At 41.9% G+C, this 19,033-nt stretch overlaps 1 protein-coding gene across 2 annotated transcripts in view; it reads left to right on the top strand.

Moving 5' to 3' along the window:
* Positions 1-16,578, top strand: part of LOC133554815 (protein FAM184B) — a 30,429-nt gene extending 13,851 nt beyond the window's left edge. Inside the window, exons 8-14 of one of the 2 annotated variants that reach the window (XM_061903996.1) lie at positions 4,604-4,675; positions 4,740-4,847; positions 6,581-6,718; positions 6,801-6,930; positions 7,006-7,196; positions 9,478-9,594; positions 16,226-16,578. In XM_061903996.1, the coding sequence (XP_061759980.1) occupies positions 4,604-4,675; positions 4,740-4,847; positions 6,581-6,718; positions 6,801-6,930; positions 7,006-7,196; positions 9,478-9,594; positions 16,226-16,438 (969 nt within the window). In that variant the 3' untranslated portion in view covers positions 16,439-16,578. Of the gene's footprint in view, positions 1-4,603; positions 4,676-4,739; positions 4,848-6,577; positions 6,719-6,800; positions 6,931-7,005; positions 7,197-9,477; positions 9,595-16,225 lie in introns of both variants that reach the window. The other variant, XM_061903994.1, reaches the window with a different exon arrangement.
* Positions 16,579-19,033: the final 2,455 nt, after the last annotated feature.

Raw genomic sequence — 19,033 nt, 5'->3', positions numbered from 1 at the left:
GCGGTGTGCAGCTTCAGCGGTCGCGGAGGCAAAAACTCGGACATGGGAGGAGTTCGGGGAAGCCATGGAAAACGACTTCCGGACGGCTTCGAAGCGATTCTGGACCACCGTCCGCCGCCTCAGGAAGGGGAAGCAGTGCACTATCAACACCGTGTATGGTGCGGATGGTGTTCTGCTGACCTCAACTGCGGATGTTGTGGATAGGTGGAAGGAATACTTCGAAGACCTCCTTAATCCCACCAACACGTCTTCCTATGAGGAAGCAGTGCCTGGGGAATCTGTGGTGGATTCTCCTATTACTGGGGCTGAGGTCGCTGAAGTAGTTAAAAAGCTCCTCGGTGGCAAGGCCCCAGGGGTGGACGAGATCCGCCCGGAGTTCCTTAAGGCTCTGGTTGCTGTGGGGCTGTCTTGGTTGACAAGACTTTGCAGCATCGCGTGGACATCGGGGGCGGTACCTCTGGATTGGCAGACCGGGGTGGTGGTTCCTCTCTTTAAGAAGGGGGACCGGAGGGTGTGTTCCAACTATCGTGGGATCACACTCCTCAGCCTTCCCGGTAAGGTTTATTCAGGTGTACTGGAGAGGAGGCTACGTCGTATAGTCGAACCTCGGATTCAGGAGGAGCAGTGTGGTTTTCGTCTTGGTCGTGGAACTGTGGACCAGCTCTATACTCTCCGCAGGGTTCTTGAGGGTGCATGGGAGTTTGCCCAACCAGTCTACATGTGCTTTGTGGACTTGGAGAAGGCATTCGACCGTGTCCCTCGGGAAGTCCTGTGGGGAGTGCTCAGAGAGTATGGGGTATCGGACTGTCTTATTGTGGCGGTCCGTTCCCTGTACGATCAGTGCCAGAGCTTGGTCCGCATTGCCGGCAGTAAGTCGAACACATTTCCAGTGAGGGTTGGACTCCGCCAAGGCTGTCCTTTGTCACCGATTCTGTTCATAACTTTTATGGACAGAATTTCTAGGCGCAGTCAAGGCGTTGAGGGGTTCCGGTTTGGTAACCGCAGGATTAGGTCTCTGCTTTTTGGAGATGATGTGGTCCTGATGGCTTCATCTGACCGGGATCTCCAGCTCTCGCTGGATCGGTTCGCAGCCGAGTGTGAAGCGACCGGAATAAGAATCAGCACCTCCAAGTTCGAGTCCATGGTTCTCGCCCGGAAAAGGGTGGAATGCCATCTCCGGGTTGGGGAGGAGACCCTGCCCCAAGTGGAGGAGTTCAAGTACCTAGGAGTCTTGTTCACGAGTGGGGGAAGAGTGGATCGTGAGATCGACAGGCGGATCGGTGCGGCGTCTTCAGTAATGCGGACGTAGTACCGATCCGTTGTGGTGAAGAAGGAGCTGAGCCTGAAGGCAAAGCTCTCAATTTACCGGTCGATCTACGTTCCCATCCTCACCTATGGTCATGAGCTTTGGGTCATGACCGAAAGGATAAGATCACGGGTACAAGCGGCCAAAATGAGTTTCCTTCGCCGTGTGGCGGGGCTTTCCCTTAGAGATAGGGTGAGAAGCTCTGCCATCCGGGAGGAACTCAAAGTAAAGCCGCTGCTCCTTCACATCGAGAGGAGCCAGATGAGGTGGTTCGGGCATCTGGTCAGGATGCCACCCGAACGCCTCCCTAGGGAGGTGTTTAGGGCACGTCCAACCGGTAGGAGGCCACGGGGAAGACCCAGGACACGTTGGGAAGACTATGTCTCCCGGCTGGCCTGGGAACGCCTCGGGATCCCCCGGGAAGAGCTAGACGAAGTGGCTGGAGATAGGGAAGTCCAGACTTCCCTGCTTAGGCTGTTGCCCCCGCGACCCGACCTCGGATAAGCGGAGGATGATGGATGGATTAATGGAATAAAACTTATTTTGATGAATAGTTGGGAAGGAATAGGACAAACCAGCAGTAAAATTTATAATTTTTATGTAACTATTGGGTCAAGGAGCGCTAAATTGCGACACCCATTAGTTGGGTTGGGAATAACCCACAATTGTTGTAAGCATAACTCAGCTTTTGTGTTAAATAAATTTAACCCAACAGTTGGGTTATGAATCAACCAACATTGAGTTGGCATAACTCAACTTTTGAGTTAAATACGCAAAAGTTAGGTTGGAAAACATTAACCCAAAATGCTGAGTTAAAATAACTCAAATAAGGCGCTCGTCCTTTTTTGAACCAGCAGTTGGGTTAAAGTTGGGTTATTTTTTAACCCAACTTTTTTATAGTATGTAATGAGGGCTGACCGGTCGTCTTGATCTCACTTCCAATTGGTCGGCCGGGGGGCGTGGAGGGGAGGGGGGTCTCGCGGGTCACTTTCCGGCAATAAAGTCCGATCCGCAGGCTCGGAGTGACGCACATGCCTGAAAAAATGTTGAGGGGGCGCGTGAATCCACAATTGGTCTGTGAATTCCTTCCTCGCTCACAATTCTCTCCCAAAATCTTTTATTCCTGGCCGCTGCCATACGTAACTACGTTGCCTTTGAGCGATCCCCGCTGCCTTCGTACTCTATTGACAATCACAGCAACAGCAGTGGCTGCAGTTAAAGTTAAAGTACCAATGATTGTCACACACACACTAGGTGTGGGGAAATTATTCTGTGCATTTGACCCATCACCCTTGATTACCCCTGGGAGGTGAGGGGAGCAGTGAGCAGCAGGGGTGGACGGGCCCGGGAATAATTTTGGTGGTATAACCCCCAATTCCAACCCTTGATGCTGAGTGCCAAGCAGAGAGGTATTGGGTCCCATTTTTATAGTCTTTGGTATGACGGGGTTTGAACTCACAACCTACCGATCTCAGGGCGGACAATCTAAGATCGGTAGGTTGTGAGTTCAAACCCAGGCCGAGAAATACAAAGACTATAAAATGGGACCCATTACCTCCCTGCTTGGCACTCAACATCAAGGGTTGGAATTGAGGGTTATTTGTAATCCCAGCTCCAAAACCATGGAAACGCAGAGCGTCCATCTTTCTCAAAGTAGAGTCTCGTGGGAAGAGCTTTTACGAGAATTACGGCTCGTGATGCAAAACACCCTTTAATGGAAACACCTACACGTCGCAAATGTACTTTGTCGACCTTTTTAGAAATATCACTTTTGATTTGCGAAAAAATGCAATGAAACCTAAGTAACTAAACGCTATTGCATCCATTAAGTTCTCTAAAAACTTTCAAAAACCTCCAACAATACTCTATTTACATGTGGTGACCTAAATATTTACCAAGTATTAGCGATTATGTCATTCTAAGCGCTAATGCAGACAAACTTTTTTTAGCGACTAACGAACTTGTGCTGTCACAAGGTAATAGTTAATTTTAGATTATATATCGTGCCGCTTACTTGTATAGTGGAAGGTGGCCATGAACTGAGAATTTTGTCAATTTTAACTTTCAACTTAGACCCGTAGACGGCAAAAGACTCGAAAAAATGCTGGTTTTCACCCAACTTTATTTATTTATTTTTTGCCTGCAAGAGGTTTATGATTAATTCTTAATCTAAATGGGAAGATATAAACATCCCATCAGTGGGCATCCCTGTGAGAGCAGACATTGTACAGTAAGTGATTGTTTTATTATGTTTGGAGTTTGTATATCTTGTTTAGCACTTAGCAATAGTGCTACCTGATGGATCTGCTCACTCAGCTTTCAAAACGTGTAGCTCATCCTCCGTATATTCAGGCTCAAAAAAGGGTCTGGATTATCATTTGTCCCAAAGTAGTCATTGACTCTCATTAGGTCTGCCATGATTTTTAGTTGTTGTTGTTAAAGGACAAAATGCACATAGCTATGTGTCTCTGAAATTAATACGCCACCACATTCCTAAAATGAGCAAAACACATAAATACTACACATATTATTACGTGCATTCTAATACATTACATACTTACAGCATGTAAATAAAAAGATTATGGAAATGTTTGTTTCGAGCGTCTTATAGGCGGAATGGAGAGAATACCATTAACTCCATTAGTAGCTGTCAGCTGATGCTTGCTCGCCTTTATTTATAAGTGAGAATGAAAAAATATGTGTGCTTGTCCCACATAAGGATTGTGAATGATAGATACAATTTAAAAAAAACGTGCCATTCCCTTTCAATATCAAAACTATGTGCGCATCAAGTTATGTGATTTCTCAGCTGTTTGTTCCTAGGTGGAGTTAATTCAAATTGTTTTTGATTGATTGAGACTTTTATTAGTAGATTGCACAGTACAGTACATATTCCGTACAATTGACCACTAAATGGTAACACCCGAATAAGTTTTTTAACTTGTTTAAGTCGAGGTCCATGTTAATCAATTCATGATAATTAATTGATTTAATCTAACGGCCTCGATTATTGCTCCACATGCTGAATGACAGGAAAAAATGAAGATGATAAAATAAATGTGAGTAAACAATTGAGTTAAATACAAAGACTAAAATGATGACGAAAAAAACAGCAATCTCTGCAGAAGCTTTGTGTTAAATACTGTAGTTCACCTGGGAAAAGCATTTGTAACCATTAACATATCATTTGTTGATTTAAATGAAAATGCTTTTAGTGTCAAGTTGCAGGTGTAAATGTTTAGGCACATGACCCATATCTTTTTAACGTGCAGAACTGGTTTCCTTTGCAAACCACAGGCTCGCTGCAACGAAGAAGTGCTAAGAAACAGGATCAAGGTCCTGGAGGTACAGCTGCAAGCTTGCCTGCAGGTATGAAAACACAACATATGGCAAACCCTTGAGTTTTTGCATTAACCCTGCTTGAACCTTGCAGAAGTTTCCAAAGGATGCTACGAGGAAGCTGGTTCTCCAAATGAAGAAGCAGAAAGTCATGTATGGGGAGAAGACCCATAAGGTCACCGAGGAGAAACATGAGGCTGGGGTACAAATATATATTTAAGTATATTACGGGCTGTGTGTGTGTGTGTGTGTGTGTGTGTGTGTGTGTGTGTGTGTGTGTGTGTGTGTGTGTGTGTGTGCGTGTGTGTGTGTGTGTGTGTGTGTGCGCGCGCGCGGGTGCGTGCGTGCGTTTGTAATATTCTGTTCACATACTGTTGTATTAGACTATATCAAAATGAGTGCTAGAATGATACAAAAGTTTTTAAATATATTATACGTATGTATATAATTCCACTATAAGATATAAATATAAATGTGAATGTATAATTTTTTATAGAATATATATATATATATATATATATAAATGTAATAACTGTATGTATTTTACTTTAATTATTCCTGAATTATTCCATTTTATTCATTTTAGTTCAGTGCAAAAATAGAAAATATATATTTTTCCCCTGAATAACAGACACAATACAATAGTTTAACACAAATTGGCATGTAAATACTGTACAGGTAATTTATATATATTGTATTTATAGTTTATAATAAATTATTAATCGTCATTTTGTCAGCTCAACATAAAAATACCCATTTTTCTGTGTTTCAAAAAAATAGGATGAGATGATTCCAATAAAAAATAATTACAAAAAAAAGCTCATAAATAAAGAACAAAAAAAAAATCAACATGAAGTTACATTAGTGATTTTAAAATCAGTTTTTTTAATTTATATTTGTGTGTAACTGACTGAAAAAAGAACAATTACAACCTGATGCAATAATCAGCTTTTTTCTAATTTTCATGCGAACCCAATATTTTATTAATATGTTTTGAAATAATGTGAAATATTTCCTAAATCCACACAGTAGTATTAAAATAATATACAAACAAAATGGGAGACAGTTACATTTTCATATTCATTATTGCATTTATTTTATTTCAATTATTTATTTACCATTTTATGTTATTAATTCGTTAGTTCAGTACAAAAATAGAAACTGTCTTTTTTTCCTGATTACCAGACAAAATACAAGATTTTTACACATTTTGGTATACAAATATTGTGAATAAAATAATATAAAAATATCACAATTACATATCTTAGTTGATTAAAAAATTAATTTTTAATCATACTTTTGTCAGTTCAACATAAAAAAAATAGCCATGTTTTTTGAGGTCAACAAAACAAATTAGGATTACATAATTCAAATTTAAAAAAAAAAATAAAATAAAAAAAATTAAATTAAATTAAAAAAAATATATATATATATATATATATAAATATATATATTTCAATAAAAAAAAGCTTATCAACCTTTGTTACAAGATAACATTTTAAAAAGCATTTTTCTCATGTTATAGTCAGATGTTTTCGATTTGCTAAAATTTGACGGATACATGTTTTTTTAATGCATTTTTTCTAAATAAATGCGAATAATTTGTTGTTGTTTTTTAAATCCAAATGTTGTACCTGCATGGCAACATGTAATCAGTTAAAACCAATACAAATCCGGCATATACACAGAAGATTGCGCACAAACAAACAGGCCCATAGAAATGAAAGCAATTTTTTATGAATGCATATTTTCAAAACAAATGCGAATAATTTGTATTTAAAAAATAAAAATCCAAATGTTGTACCTGCATGGCAACATTTATTCAGATAAAACCAATATAAATCCGGCATATACACCGGAGATTGTGCATAAACAAACAAGCCCATAGAAATGAAACCAGTCATTTCATGCAGTGTCAAATTGCTGTGTCAGCAGGAAGCACTGATTACTGCAAAGGTGGACGTCCTGAAGATGCAGAGTCTTTACGAGGAGCTCAAGCTAACGTCTGAAAATCTCAGACAGCAACAAGACCTCCGCACGGATCAACTGCGACAGCAGCAAGTCCAGATTGAAGTATTCACAGATATGTTTTATGCAGAATTCATAAGAGGTGTATAATGTGAAGGTGTTTGATGATGAAAGTGTTGCTGTGCAGCTGTCCAGATGCAGAGAGGCTGCACTGACAGAGGAGCTGGAGTCTCAGAGACAAGACATGAAGGAGTTACAGTTCAGCATGGGTCTTTTGGAAGAATACAACCAATTTCTCAGGGACAAACAGCAGAGCCGTAAGATTTAAACGCCCGTTATCTGCGCCAAAAGACATGGATTACAACTGTAATTCCCTTCTTACGCTGTCCAAGGTGGCAACGTTGAGAAAAAGGATGCGATGGTTCAGAAGTCATTCGAGGAAGAAGTGAAACCTGAGGGAGTCGTGGTGGTTGAGAGGACACTTGAAGAAAAAGGAGAAAAAGAAGAAATATCTAAGAAGAACGTGGACTTGGAGGAGCAGCTTTTTTGCACGCAGGAGGAGCTCAGGTTTAAAGAGAAGGAGGTGAATAGGAAACTAAGAATACATACACACCCTGTATGTTACTCTATGCTCACAACTACTGTCAAATATTTCGTTTTTCTGCAAGAATTATGAGATAAAATTTTAATTTGTTTTATGTAGCATTAATTTCCACAAATTTACTTCTCATAATTTTTTTCCCAAAACAGTACTCATTAAAATATTAAAACTGGATTCTCAAACAAAGTGGTTTTTAAAAGAAAATAATCTATTATTTCCATGATTTTACTTCTAAATTTTGTACAAATCACAACAATATTTTCGATTTAAAATGTTTTCAATATTTAAGTAAAAATACACATTTTTATTGAACTATTAAAACTAGAGTCTAGTGAAACGTATTTTTTGTTATAACATTACAACTTATTTTTTAATCTATGAAAAGATACAAACATTTGTACATCTTCTTCATTCTTGCAGAATTAATTGGCGGGTTTTCATAATACTGTAACTTTATTTCCATTAATTTGCTCATTCTCATGAAATAAATATTATTGTTGTGTGACAAATTGAAAAATTCTCGCAACAAATACTTTGTGTAAAAATTGTGTGCAGAATTGCTATTTATTTTGAAATATTAAAGCAATTTTTTTTTTTTTAAATAGCAACTTAATTTTCATAAATAATTTTCATTTTTGTAAAATATTTGTCGACCCCGAACGGGACAAGCGGTAGGAAATGGATGGATGGATTTGTCTTTATATCATTACAACTTAACTTTCCTGAATGTATTTATACATTACCAGTTACATCGTTATTTTCATTAAAAAAAAGTATAATATCGTAACATAACAACTTTATTTTTTTTATTTTATGGGAAAAAAAGTTCTCATATTACTACAACTTCCCTTTTAGGAAAATTCTAACTTTTTTCTTGTAAAATAGATTTTTTTCATTATGTATACTGTAGGATTACAACATTATTTTCTATGAATTAATAATTATTTTTTATTCTTCCAAAAGTCAATTGTAACAAAATTGTATTTCCATTCATTTACTCATATATAGTCAGCAAGAAATTAATTAATCAAATACTGAATCATCTTAGGCAAATTTTTATTGAAATATTAAAACCAATATTCAAATTTTTTAGATAACGCAACTTCATTTTTATGTATGAATTCTTAATTCTTCTAAAATATTTTTACAAAACTTTATTTTCATGAATATATTCATATTTCCTCAAAAAAATACAACATTAATCTCTTATAAAATAATTACTGTAACATTACAGCAATTGTTTTGAACTATTATAACTATAATTGTCTACATTGTGACTAAAGTACCATGAATTATGCTCAGAAATTAAACATTCTCATGAATTAACAATAACATTCTTGTAATATTGCTATTTTTATAGTGAAATATTAAAACTAGATTGTTATAAAAAAATATAAATTTTTGACTGTATTTTCAATAATGAGGTTGTTCACATAAAATACAATGTATTTCTTACAGAACCGCGCCTTCATATGGCTGATATTGTGCATCGGGCCCTGCATCTGTGGGGGCCACTTGTTTTGAATGACAAAGCGCATGCAAAATATCAATGAAATTAATGACAGGGTGCTTCATTTGAAATGTTACCACAAACATATTCTCAGCCCCTTCCTGCTTAGTCAACGATAAGAAAATAATGGTAAATTTCCCAAGATGTCACTGATAAGAAAATAATGGAACATTTCCACAAACAATCATAATGGAATCAAATCCTGGCCAGTGATGTGTCAGCAAGATACGCACATGAATGTTTCATTAATGTGAAATTCCTTATTTTGCACTACAAAAAAATTGGGGGGAATAATTTGCCATGAGTTTTTGTAACATTACTACATTATTTCCATACTTTTTTATGAAAATAAATTAATTATTATTGTAAAATGGATTTAATCTTTATATTGTTGTAATATTACAGCGGGATTTTTATATAGTTATCAGTTCTTTCCATTATATTACAACTTTCTTTTTCTAGACTCTATTTCATTGAAATGTTTAATTCATTTTCTAAGGAAATGTTTTTACATTGTCTTTAATACTATTTTGTGCATTTACCAATTAAGTCCAAACTCTTAATTTTTAATGTTGTTTACTTTCTCCCACGTTGAAAAACAGGAATGCTAGGCCAATAACAGACTATGTAGATTACTCACACCAAGTCAGCTGGGATAGGCTCCAGCTCACACACAACCCTTCGGATATGCAACATAGAAAAATTAATTGATGTACAGGTATTGTATTGATTGATTGATTTATTTCTGCACAGTTTGAGCTCCTGCAAACTGAGTTTCATACAATGGAACAAGAGTTTCAGTCCAGCCAGACTAGACTATCAATGTGCAGGAAAGAGGTCCTGCAAGCCAGCCAACGCTGCGACAGACCGGTGAGCTGTGTGTGTGTGTGTGTGTGTGTGTGCGCGCGTTGTATTTCTACCCTTCTTGGGACGCCAACAAGGAAAGGTAGCTTCCATATGAGGACCGGTGAACAAGTTAGGACATAAATCATGGTCCCGATACGAAAAACCATTGCATCGACTAGACCAGGGGTCGGGAACCTTTCTGGCTGAGAGAGCCATGAAAGCCAAATATTTTAATATGTATTTCCGTGAGAGCTATATCATATTTTTTAACACTGAATACAACTAAATGCGTGCCTTTTTTAAGTAAGACCAACATTTTTAGAGTATAATAAGTCTAATTATTTTTAATAACATTGTTATTTCTTGAACAGGTGTGGCAGAAAACGGATGGATGGATTAAAATGCATGAGACTGTTTTATATTTTGAACGTTATTTTTGACACTGCGATTACCAGCGGAATTATTCATTACTTATCGTGTTAAGCAATGTCAGCTAAAATGTATCTGGGAGCCAGATGCAGTCATCAAAAGAGCCACATCTGGCTCTAGAGCCATAGGTTCCCTACCCCTGGAATAGAGAATGTCTCATTTGCACCCCTGGTGGTGAAATCCATCAAAATTAAGGTGGTCCCAAACAAGAGTGTTTTTTCAAAATTGGCTGTGTGTAGGTTTTAAAAGTGCTCCCCCTCTGGTCAACAAATGAAATAAGAAGTGTGTGTAAGAAATTGAAATGTGCCCCCTCCGGCCAAACTGTATTTAAAAAATATATATATAAATATGTATATAGAGACATTCTGTAATAACTTGAAGTAAATACAGAAGATTAAAAACCAATCACAAACAAAAAAATCCCCCAAAAATAAATTAACTACAAACCCTGTTTCCATTTGAGTTGGGAAATTGTGTTACATGTAAATATAAACGGAATACAATTATTTGCAAATCATTTTCAACCCATATTCAGTTGAATATGCTACAAAGACAACATATTTGATGTTCAAATTGATAAACATTTTTTTATTTGCAAATAATCATTAACTTTAAAATTTGATGCCAGCAACACGTGACAAAAAAGTTGGGAAAGGTGGTAATAAATACTAATAAAGTTGAGGAATGCTCATCAAACACTTATTTGGAACATCCCACAGGTGTGCAGGCTAATTGGGAACAGGTGGGTGCCATGATTGGGTATAAAAGCAGCTTCCATGAAATGCTAAGTAATTCTAAAACAAGGATGGGGCGAGGGTCACCAATTTGTAAGCAAATTGTTGAACAGTTTTAGAACAACATTTCTCAACAAGCTATTGCAAGGAATTTAGGGATTTTAACATCTACGGTCTGTAAAATCATCAAAAGGTTCAGAGAATCTGGAGAAATCACTGCACATAAGCGATGATATTACGGACCTTTGAACCCTCAGGTGGTACTGCATCAAAAACCGTCATCAGTGTGTAAAGGATATCACCACATGGGCTCAGGAAAACTTCGTAAAACCACTGTCAGTAACTACAGTTGGTCGCTACATTTGTAAGTGCAAGTTAAAACTCTACTATGCAAAGCAAAACCCATTTATCAACAATACCCTGAAACACCGCCGGCTTCGCTGGGCCCGAGATCATCTATGATGGACTGATGCAAGGTGGAAAAGTGTTCTGAGGTCTGACGAGTCCACATTACAAATTATATTTGGAGAATGTGGACGTGGTGTCCTCCGGAACAAAGAGGAAAATAACCATCCGGATTGTTATAGGCGCAAAGTTCAAAAGCCAGCCTCTGTGATGGTATGGGGGTGTATTAGTGCCCAAGGCATGGGTAACTTACACATCTGTGAAGGCACCATTAATGCTGAGTGGTCCATACAGGTTTTGGAGCAACATATATTGTCGTCCAAGCAACATTATCATGGACGCCCCTGTTTGTTTCAGCAAGAAAATGCCAAGCCACGCGTTACAACAGTGGGACTTCGTAGTAAAAGAGTGCGGGTACTTTCCTGGCCCGCCTGCAGTCCAGAACTGTCTCCCATCGAAAAAGTGTGGCGCATTATGAAGCGTAAAATACAACAGCAGAGACCCTGGACTGTTGAACGACTGAAGCTCTACATAAAACAATAATGTGTCTCCTCAGTTCCCAAACGTTTATTCCATCCATCCATCATCTTCCGCTTATCCGAGGTCGGGTCGCGGGGGCAACAGCCTAAGCAGGGAAACCCAGACTTCCCTCTCCCCAGCCACTTCGTCTAGCTCTTCCCGGGGGATCCCGAGGCGTTCCCAGGCCAGCCGGGAGACATAGTCTTCCCAACGTGTCCTGGGTCTTCCCCGTGGCCTCCTACCGGTTGGACGTGCCCTAAACACCTCCCTAGGGAGGCGTTCGGGTGGCATCCTGACCAGATGCCCGAACCACCTCATCTGGCTCCTCTCGATGTGGAGGAGCAGCGGCTTTACTTTGAGTTCCTCCCGGATGGCAGAGCTTCTCACCCTATCTCTAAGGGAGAGCCCCGCCACACGGCGGAGGAAACTCATTTCGGCCGCTTGTACCCGTGATCTTATCCTTTCGGTCATGACCCAAAGCTCATGACCATAGGTGAGGATGGGAACGTAGATCGACCGGTAAATTGAGAGCTTTGCCTTCTGGCTCAGCTCCTTCTTCACCACAACGGATCGGTACAACGTCCGCATTACTGAAGACGCCGCACCGATCCGCCTGTCGATCTCACGATCCACTCTTCCCTCACTCGTGAACAAGACTCCTAGGTACTTGAACTCCTCCACTTGGGGCAGGGTCTCCTCCCCAACCCGGAGATGGCACTCCACCCTTTTCCGGGCGAGAACCATGGACTCGGATTTGGAGGTGCTGATTCTCATTCCGGTCGCTTCACACTCGGCTGCGAACCGATCCAGCGAGAGCTGAAGATCCCGGTCAGATGAAGCCATCAGGACCACATCATCTGCAAAAAGCAGAGACCTAATCCTGCGGTTACCAAACCGGAACCCCTCAACGCCTTGACTGCGCCTAGAAATTCTGTCCATAAAAGTTATGAACAGAATCGGTGACAAAGGACAGCCTTGGCGGAGTCCAACCCTCACTGGGAATGTGTTCGACTTACTGCCGGCAATGCGAACCAAGCTCTGGCACTGATCGTACAGGGAACGGACCGCCACAATAAGACAGTCCGATACCCCATACTCTCTGAGCACTCCCCACAGGACTTCCCGAGGGACACGGTCGAATGCCTTCTCCAAGTCCACAAAGCACATGTAGACTGGTTGGGCAAACTCCCATGCACCCTCAAGAACCCTGCCGAGAGTATAGAGCTGGTCCACAGTTCCACGACCAGGACGAAAACCACACTGTTCCTCCTGAATCCGAGGTTCGACTATCCGACGTAGCCTCCTCTCCAGTACACCTGAATAAACCTTACCGGGAAGGCTGAGGAGTGTGATCCCACGATAGTTGGAACACACCCTCCGGTCCCCCTTCTTAAAGAGAGGAACCACCACCCCGGTCTGCCAATCCAGAGGTACCGCCCCCGATGTCCACGCGATGCTGCAAAGTCTTGTCAACCAAGACAGCCCCACAGCATCCAGAGCCTTAAGGAACTCCGGGCGGATCTCGTCCACCCCTGGGGCCTTGCCACCGAGGAGCTTTTTAACTACCTCAGCGACCTCAGCCCCAGAAATAGGAGAGTCCACCACAGATTCCCCAGGCACTGCTTCCTCATAGGAAGACGTGTTGGTGGGATTGAGGAGGTCTTCGAAGTATTCCTTCCACCTATCCACAACATCCGCAGTCGAGGTCAGCAGAACACCATCCGCACCATACACGGTGTTGATAGTGCACTGCTTCCCCTTCCTGAGGCGGCGGACGGTGGTCCAGAATCGCTTCGAAGCCGTCCGGAAGTCGTTTTCCATGGCTTCCCCGAACTCTTCCCATGTCCGAGTTTTTGCCTCCGCGACCGCTGAAGCTGCACACCGCTTGGCCTGTCGGTACCTGTCCACTGCCTCCGGAGTCCTATGAGCCAAAAGGACCCGATAGGACTCCTTCTTCAGCTTGACGGCATCCCTCACCGCTGGTGTCCACCAAGGGGTTTTAGGATTGCCGCCCCGACAGGCACCAACTACCTTGCGGCCACAGCTCCGATCTGCCGCCTCGACAATAGAGGTGCGGAACATGGTCCACTCGGACTCAATGTCCAGCACCTCCCTCGTGACATGTTCAAAGTTCTTCCGGAGGTGGGAATTGAAACTTTGTCTGACAGGGGACTCTGCCAGACGTTCCCAGCAGACCCTCACAATGCGTTTGGGCCTCCCAGGTCTGTCCGGCATCCTCCCCCACCATCGCAGCCAACTCACCACCAGGTGGTGATCGGTAGAAAGCTCCGCCCCTCTCTTCACCCGAGTGTCCAAAACATGAGGCCGCAAATCCGATGACACAACTACAAAGTCGATCATGGAACTGCGGCCTAGGGTATCCTGGTGCCAAGTGCACATATGGACACCCTTATGTTTGAACATGGTGTTTGTTATCGACAAACTGTGACGAGCACAAAAGTCCAATAACAAAACACCACTCGGGTTCAGATCCGGGCGGCCATTCTTCCCAATCACGCCACTCCAGGTTTCACTGTCGTTGCCAACGTGAGCGTTGAAGTCTCCCAGTAGGACAAGGGAATCACCCGGGGGAGCACTTTCCAGTACTCCCTCGAGTGTTCCCAAAAAGGGTGGGTACTCTGAACTGCTGTTTGGTGCATAAGCACAAACAACAGTCAGGACCCGTCCCCCCACCCGAAGGCGGAGGGAGGCTACCCTTTCGTCCACCGGGTTGAACTCCAACGTACAGGCTTTGAGCCGGGGGGAAACAAGAATTGCCACCCCAGCCCGTCGCCTCTCACAGCCGGCAACGCCAGAGTGGAAGAGGGTCCAATCCCTCTCGAGAGAAGTGGTTCCAGAGCCCTTGCTGTGCGTCGAAGTGAGTCCAACTATGTCCAGCCGGAATTTCTCGACTTCGCGCACTAGCTCAGGCTCCTTCCCCCCCAGTGACGTGACGTTCCACGTCCCAAGAGCTAGCTTCTGTAGCCGAGGATCGGACCGCCAAGTGCCCTGCCTTCGGCTGTCGCCCAGCTCACAATGCACCCGACCTCTATGGCCCCTGCTATGGGTGGTGAGCCCATTGGAGGGGTGACCCACGTTGCCTCTTCGGGCTGTGCCCGGCCGGGCCCCATGGGAACAGGCCCGGCCACCAGGCGCTCGCCATCGTGCCCCACCTCCGGGCCTGGCTCCAGAGGGGGGCCCCGGTGACCCGCGTCCGGGCGAGGGAAATCTGGGTCCATGGTTTTTCATCTTCATAAAGGTCTTCGAGCTGCTCTTTGTCTGATCCCTCACCTAGAACCTGTTTGCCTTGGGAGACCCTACCAGGGGGCTTTATGCCCCCGGACAACATAGCTCCTAGGATCATTGGGACACGCAAACTCCTCTACCACGATAAGGTTGCAGCTCAGAGAGGAGCAAACGTTTATTGAGTGTTGTTAAAAGAAAAGGTGATGTAACAAAGTGGTGAACATGCCCTTTCCCAACTACTTTGGCACGTGTTGCAGCCATGAAATTCTAAGTTAATTATTTGCAAAAAAAAATAAAGTTTATGAGTTTGAACATCAGATATTTTATCTTTGTAGTGCATTCAATTGAATGTGGGTTGAAAAAGATTTGCAAATCATTGTATTCCGTTTATATTTACATCTAACATAAGTTTCCAACTCATATAGAAACGGGAGTTTGTAAAAGCAGTCTTTTTCTCACAATGTGTCAACGTTTTTTCCTATAAAAATGGGAAACATTTCTCATATTCTTTCTGTTTCTGTAATATTGCAATTCTTTCTCGTAAAATTATTAAATTTTCATGCAAAATTATTACTTTTTAATGCAAAATGGTGACATTTTTCATATAAAATTTTAATTTTATCACAATATTGCCAATTTTTTTGTTGTTCTTGTAAAATAATGACATTCTTTGAATAAAATGATGACTTTTTTCATAAACAATTTGCTAACTAAAATTCAGATTATTATTATAATATTGCCCAAATTTTAAAGTTTTCTTATAAAATTGTGACTTTTGTCATGTAAAATTACGACTCTTTTCATAAAATTGCCAAAACTTTAAGCTTGTTCTTGTAAAATTCCGACTGTTATTGAGTAAAATCCCAACTTTTATCATACCATTACACAAATGTTCAGTTTTTCTTGTAAAATTTTGACTTGCGCTGAAGAAAATTACGACTTACTATAATACTGCCAAAATTCAAAATTTTTCTTGTGAAATTGTGACCTTTTTCTTGTGAACTTCCAACCCGTTTTTCACAACAAGCTTTTTTATATTTGCATAGTGTGTATATATATATTATTAATGTTGTAAATACAAATCTTTATATATCTAGAAAGGGTGGTCCTCAAGAGGTAGGTATTTTTAGGAGGTCTCAAGAAGGTAAGAAATACACGTGTGTGTGTGTGTGCGCGTGTGTGTGTGCGTGCGTGCGTGCGTGTGTGTGTGTGTGTGTGTGTGTGTGTGTGTGTGTGTGTGTGCGTGCGTGCGTGCGTGCGTGCGTGCGTGCGTTTTGCCATTTCATAACAAAATGCGCCATATGGTTGCTCTCCCCACGCAGAAGCGACGTGTCTTCTGGTGGAATCCATTTACCATGTTGGTCTTCTTCTTCCTCCTCCTGCTGGTTGGGGGCGGTGTCATCTTGTTGTGGCTGCAGCATCCGCCTTTCAGGGAGCAAGTGGTGGACGTTTACTCTCACATGGAGAAACAACTTGAAGAGCATTTAATGCTAAGGACATCCCCGAAACGCCCAGGCTGTTTTCGGCCATTTTGACCATTTGGGAGGATTGTCCTATCCTCTGCTAATGTGTTGCTTGTTGATGTCTATCCTACTTTGAAGTTGAATGTGTATGTGATGTGATAGTATGTACTGTACGTGTGTAAAAAAAAATAAATGAAAGACACAAAAATGTATGATCATATGGCTGATATTGATAGTTAGGTTTGGAAGAGGAAAGTTTCATGAAACTAGAAGGTTTAGGCAGTCTTGTGATTTTTGCGCTGCTTTTTTTTTGTGGAATTTTGGATATGCCTTTTGGTAATTGCCATGTATGCACCACAGACCAGTGACCAGGACGAGCTTCACGGAGTCCTGGCTGAATGAGCATCTATCGGAAACTTCGGTCTCCCAGGATGGATTCTTGCTCATCCGGATTGTCCCTTTTGGGGTCACTGAAGCCTATCTCAACTTCATTCGGGCGGAAGGCGGTGTACACCCTGTACGAGTCAGACAACATTCACACTCACATTCACACACTAGGACCAATTTAGTGTTGCCAATCAACCTATCCCCAGGTGCATGTCTTTGGAGGTAGAAGGAAGCCGGAGTTCCCGGAAGGAACCCGGGGAGTCACGGGGAGAACATGCAAACTCCACCCAGAAAGATCCTGAGCCCAGGATCGAACCCAAGACCTTCATATTGTGAGGCAGACAATAAACAAACACTTATGTATTTTTTACATGTGAATAATATAAATACAGTCTATTATACAGCATTATTCACATGTGAATATTGTTGCTTTGTTGGATCTGTTCCTGTCTCTGGCCAGGCTGCCCCCACCCCAGCAGACAATGGCGTTGAGCACCGCAGAGCCCACCGCGGTGTCTGTTTGTTTTTGTTTTGAAAATTGCATGGTGCAATCCTACGTGCGGAACATATACAAAACCCAAAACTAGTGAAGTTGTCAGTAGAAACATTTAAATCCCATCTTAAAATTAATTTGTATACTCTAGTCTTTGAGTAGACCCCCCTTTTAGACCAGTTGATCTGCCGTTTCTTTTCTGCTCTACCCCCCTCTCCCTCGTGGGGGTGGGGGGGTCACAGTTTCGGTGGCCACGAATGAAGTGCTGGCTGTCTAAAGTCGGGACCCGGGGTTGGACCGCTCGCCTCTGCATCGGTTGAGGACGTCTCTGCGCTGCTGACCAGTCCCCGCTCGGGGTGGTCTCCTGCTGGCCCCACTATGACTTGGACTCTCACTAAAATGTTAGATCCACTATGGACTGGACTCTCACTATAATGTTAGATCCACTATGGACTGGACTCTCACAGAGCTAGATCCGCTCGACGTCCATTGCACCGTTCGCCTGGAGGGGGGGGGGTTACATCTGCAGTCCTCTCCAAGGTTTCTCATTGTCCCATTGGGTTGAGTTTTTCCTTGCCCTGTCGTGGGATCTGAGCCGAGGATGTCGTTGTGGCTTGTGCAGCCCTTTAAGACACCCGTGATTTAGGGCTATACAAATAAACATTGATTGATGATTGATTGACGTGTAATTCTTAAATAATAACAGAATACAATGATTTGCAAATCCTTTTTAACTTATTTTCAACTGAATGGACTGCAAAGACAAGATATTTAATGTTTGAACTGAGAAACTTTTGTTTTTGGAAATAATCATTAACTTTGAATGTAATGGCAATAACACCTTGCAAAAAAGTCAGCACGGTGGCATTTTTACCACTGTGTTACATGGCCTCTTCTTTTAACAACACTCAGTCAACATTTGGGAACTGAGGAGACCAATTTTTGAAGATTTTCAGGTGAAATTATTTCCCATTCTTGCTTGATGTAAAGATTAAGTTGTTCAACAGTCCGGGGTCTCCTTTGTGGTATTTTAGGCTTCAAATTGTGCCACACATATTCAATGGGAGACAGGTCTGGATTACAGGCAGGCCAGTCTAGTACCCGCACTCTTTTACTATGAAGCCACGCTGTTGTAACACGTGGCTTGGCATTGTCTTCCTGAAATAAGCAGGGGCGTCCATCATAACATTGCTTGGATGGCAACATATGTTGCTCCAAAACCTGTATGTACCTTTCAGCATTAATGGTGCCTTAATACTACTTAGAGACTTAGACTTTGACTTCCTTTTTATTGTCATTCAAATTTGAACTTTACAGTACAAATAAGAACAACATTTTGTTGCATTAGCTCTTGGTAGTCCAGGATAAAAAAAAATTGAAAAAGCAATAAGGTGCAGATATAAATAAATAGATTACTGTACAGATAAATACATTGCACTTTTTCACATGCGTCCATGTTTATGGATGTATGTTATATTGTCTTTTTTATTCCAGCGAGTTAATAAATTTTGGGGGGAGTTGAGGGGATAATTTAATTATGATGCGTTCAAGAGTCTTACGGCCTGAGGGAAGAAGCTGTTACAGAACCTGGAGGTTCTGCTAGGGAGGCTGGGGAACCTCTTCCTAGAGTCCAGCAGTGAAAACAGTCCTTGGTGGGGGTGGGAGGAGTCTTTGCAGATTTTCTTAGCCCTGGTCAGGCAGCGGCTTTTTGCGATCTCCTGGATAGGAGGAAGAGGAGTCCCGATAATCTTTTCCACTGTCCTCACCACTCTCTGGAGAGACTTCCA

This window comes from Nerophis ophidion, linkage group LG06 (genome assembly GCF_033978795.1).
Source record: "Nerophis ophidion isolate RoL-2023_Sa linkage group LG06, RoL_Noph_v1.0, whole genome shotgun sequence".
Lineage (NCBI taxonomy): Eukaryota > Metazoa > Chordata > Actinopteri > Syngnathiformes > Syngnathidae > Nerophis > Nerophis ophidion.
Note: the sequence above shows the minus strand (reverse complement) of the source record. Positions and strands in the feature narration are given on the sequence as shown.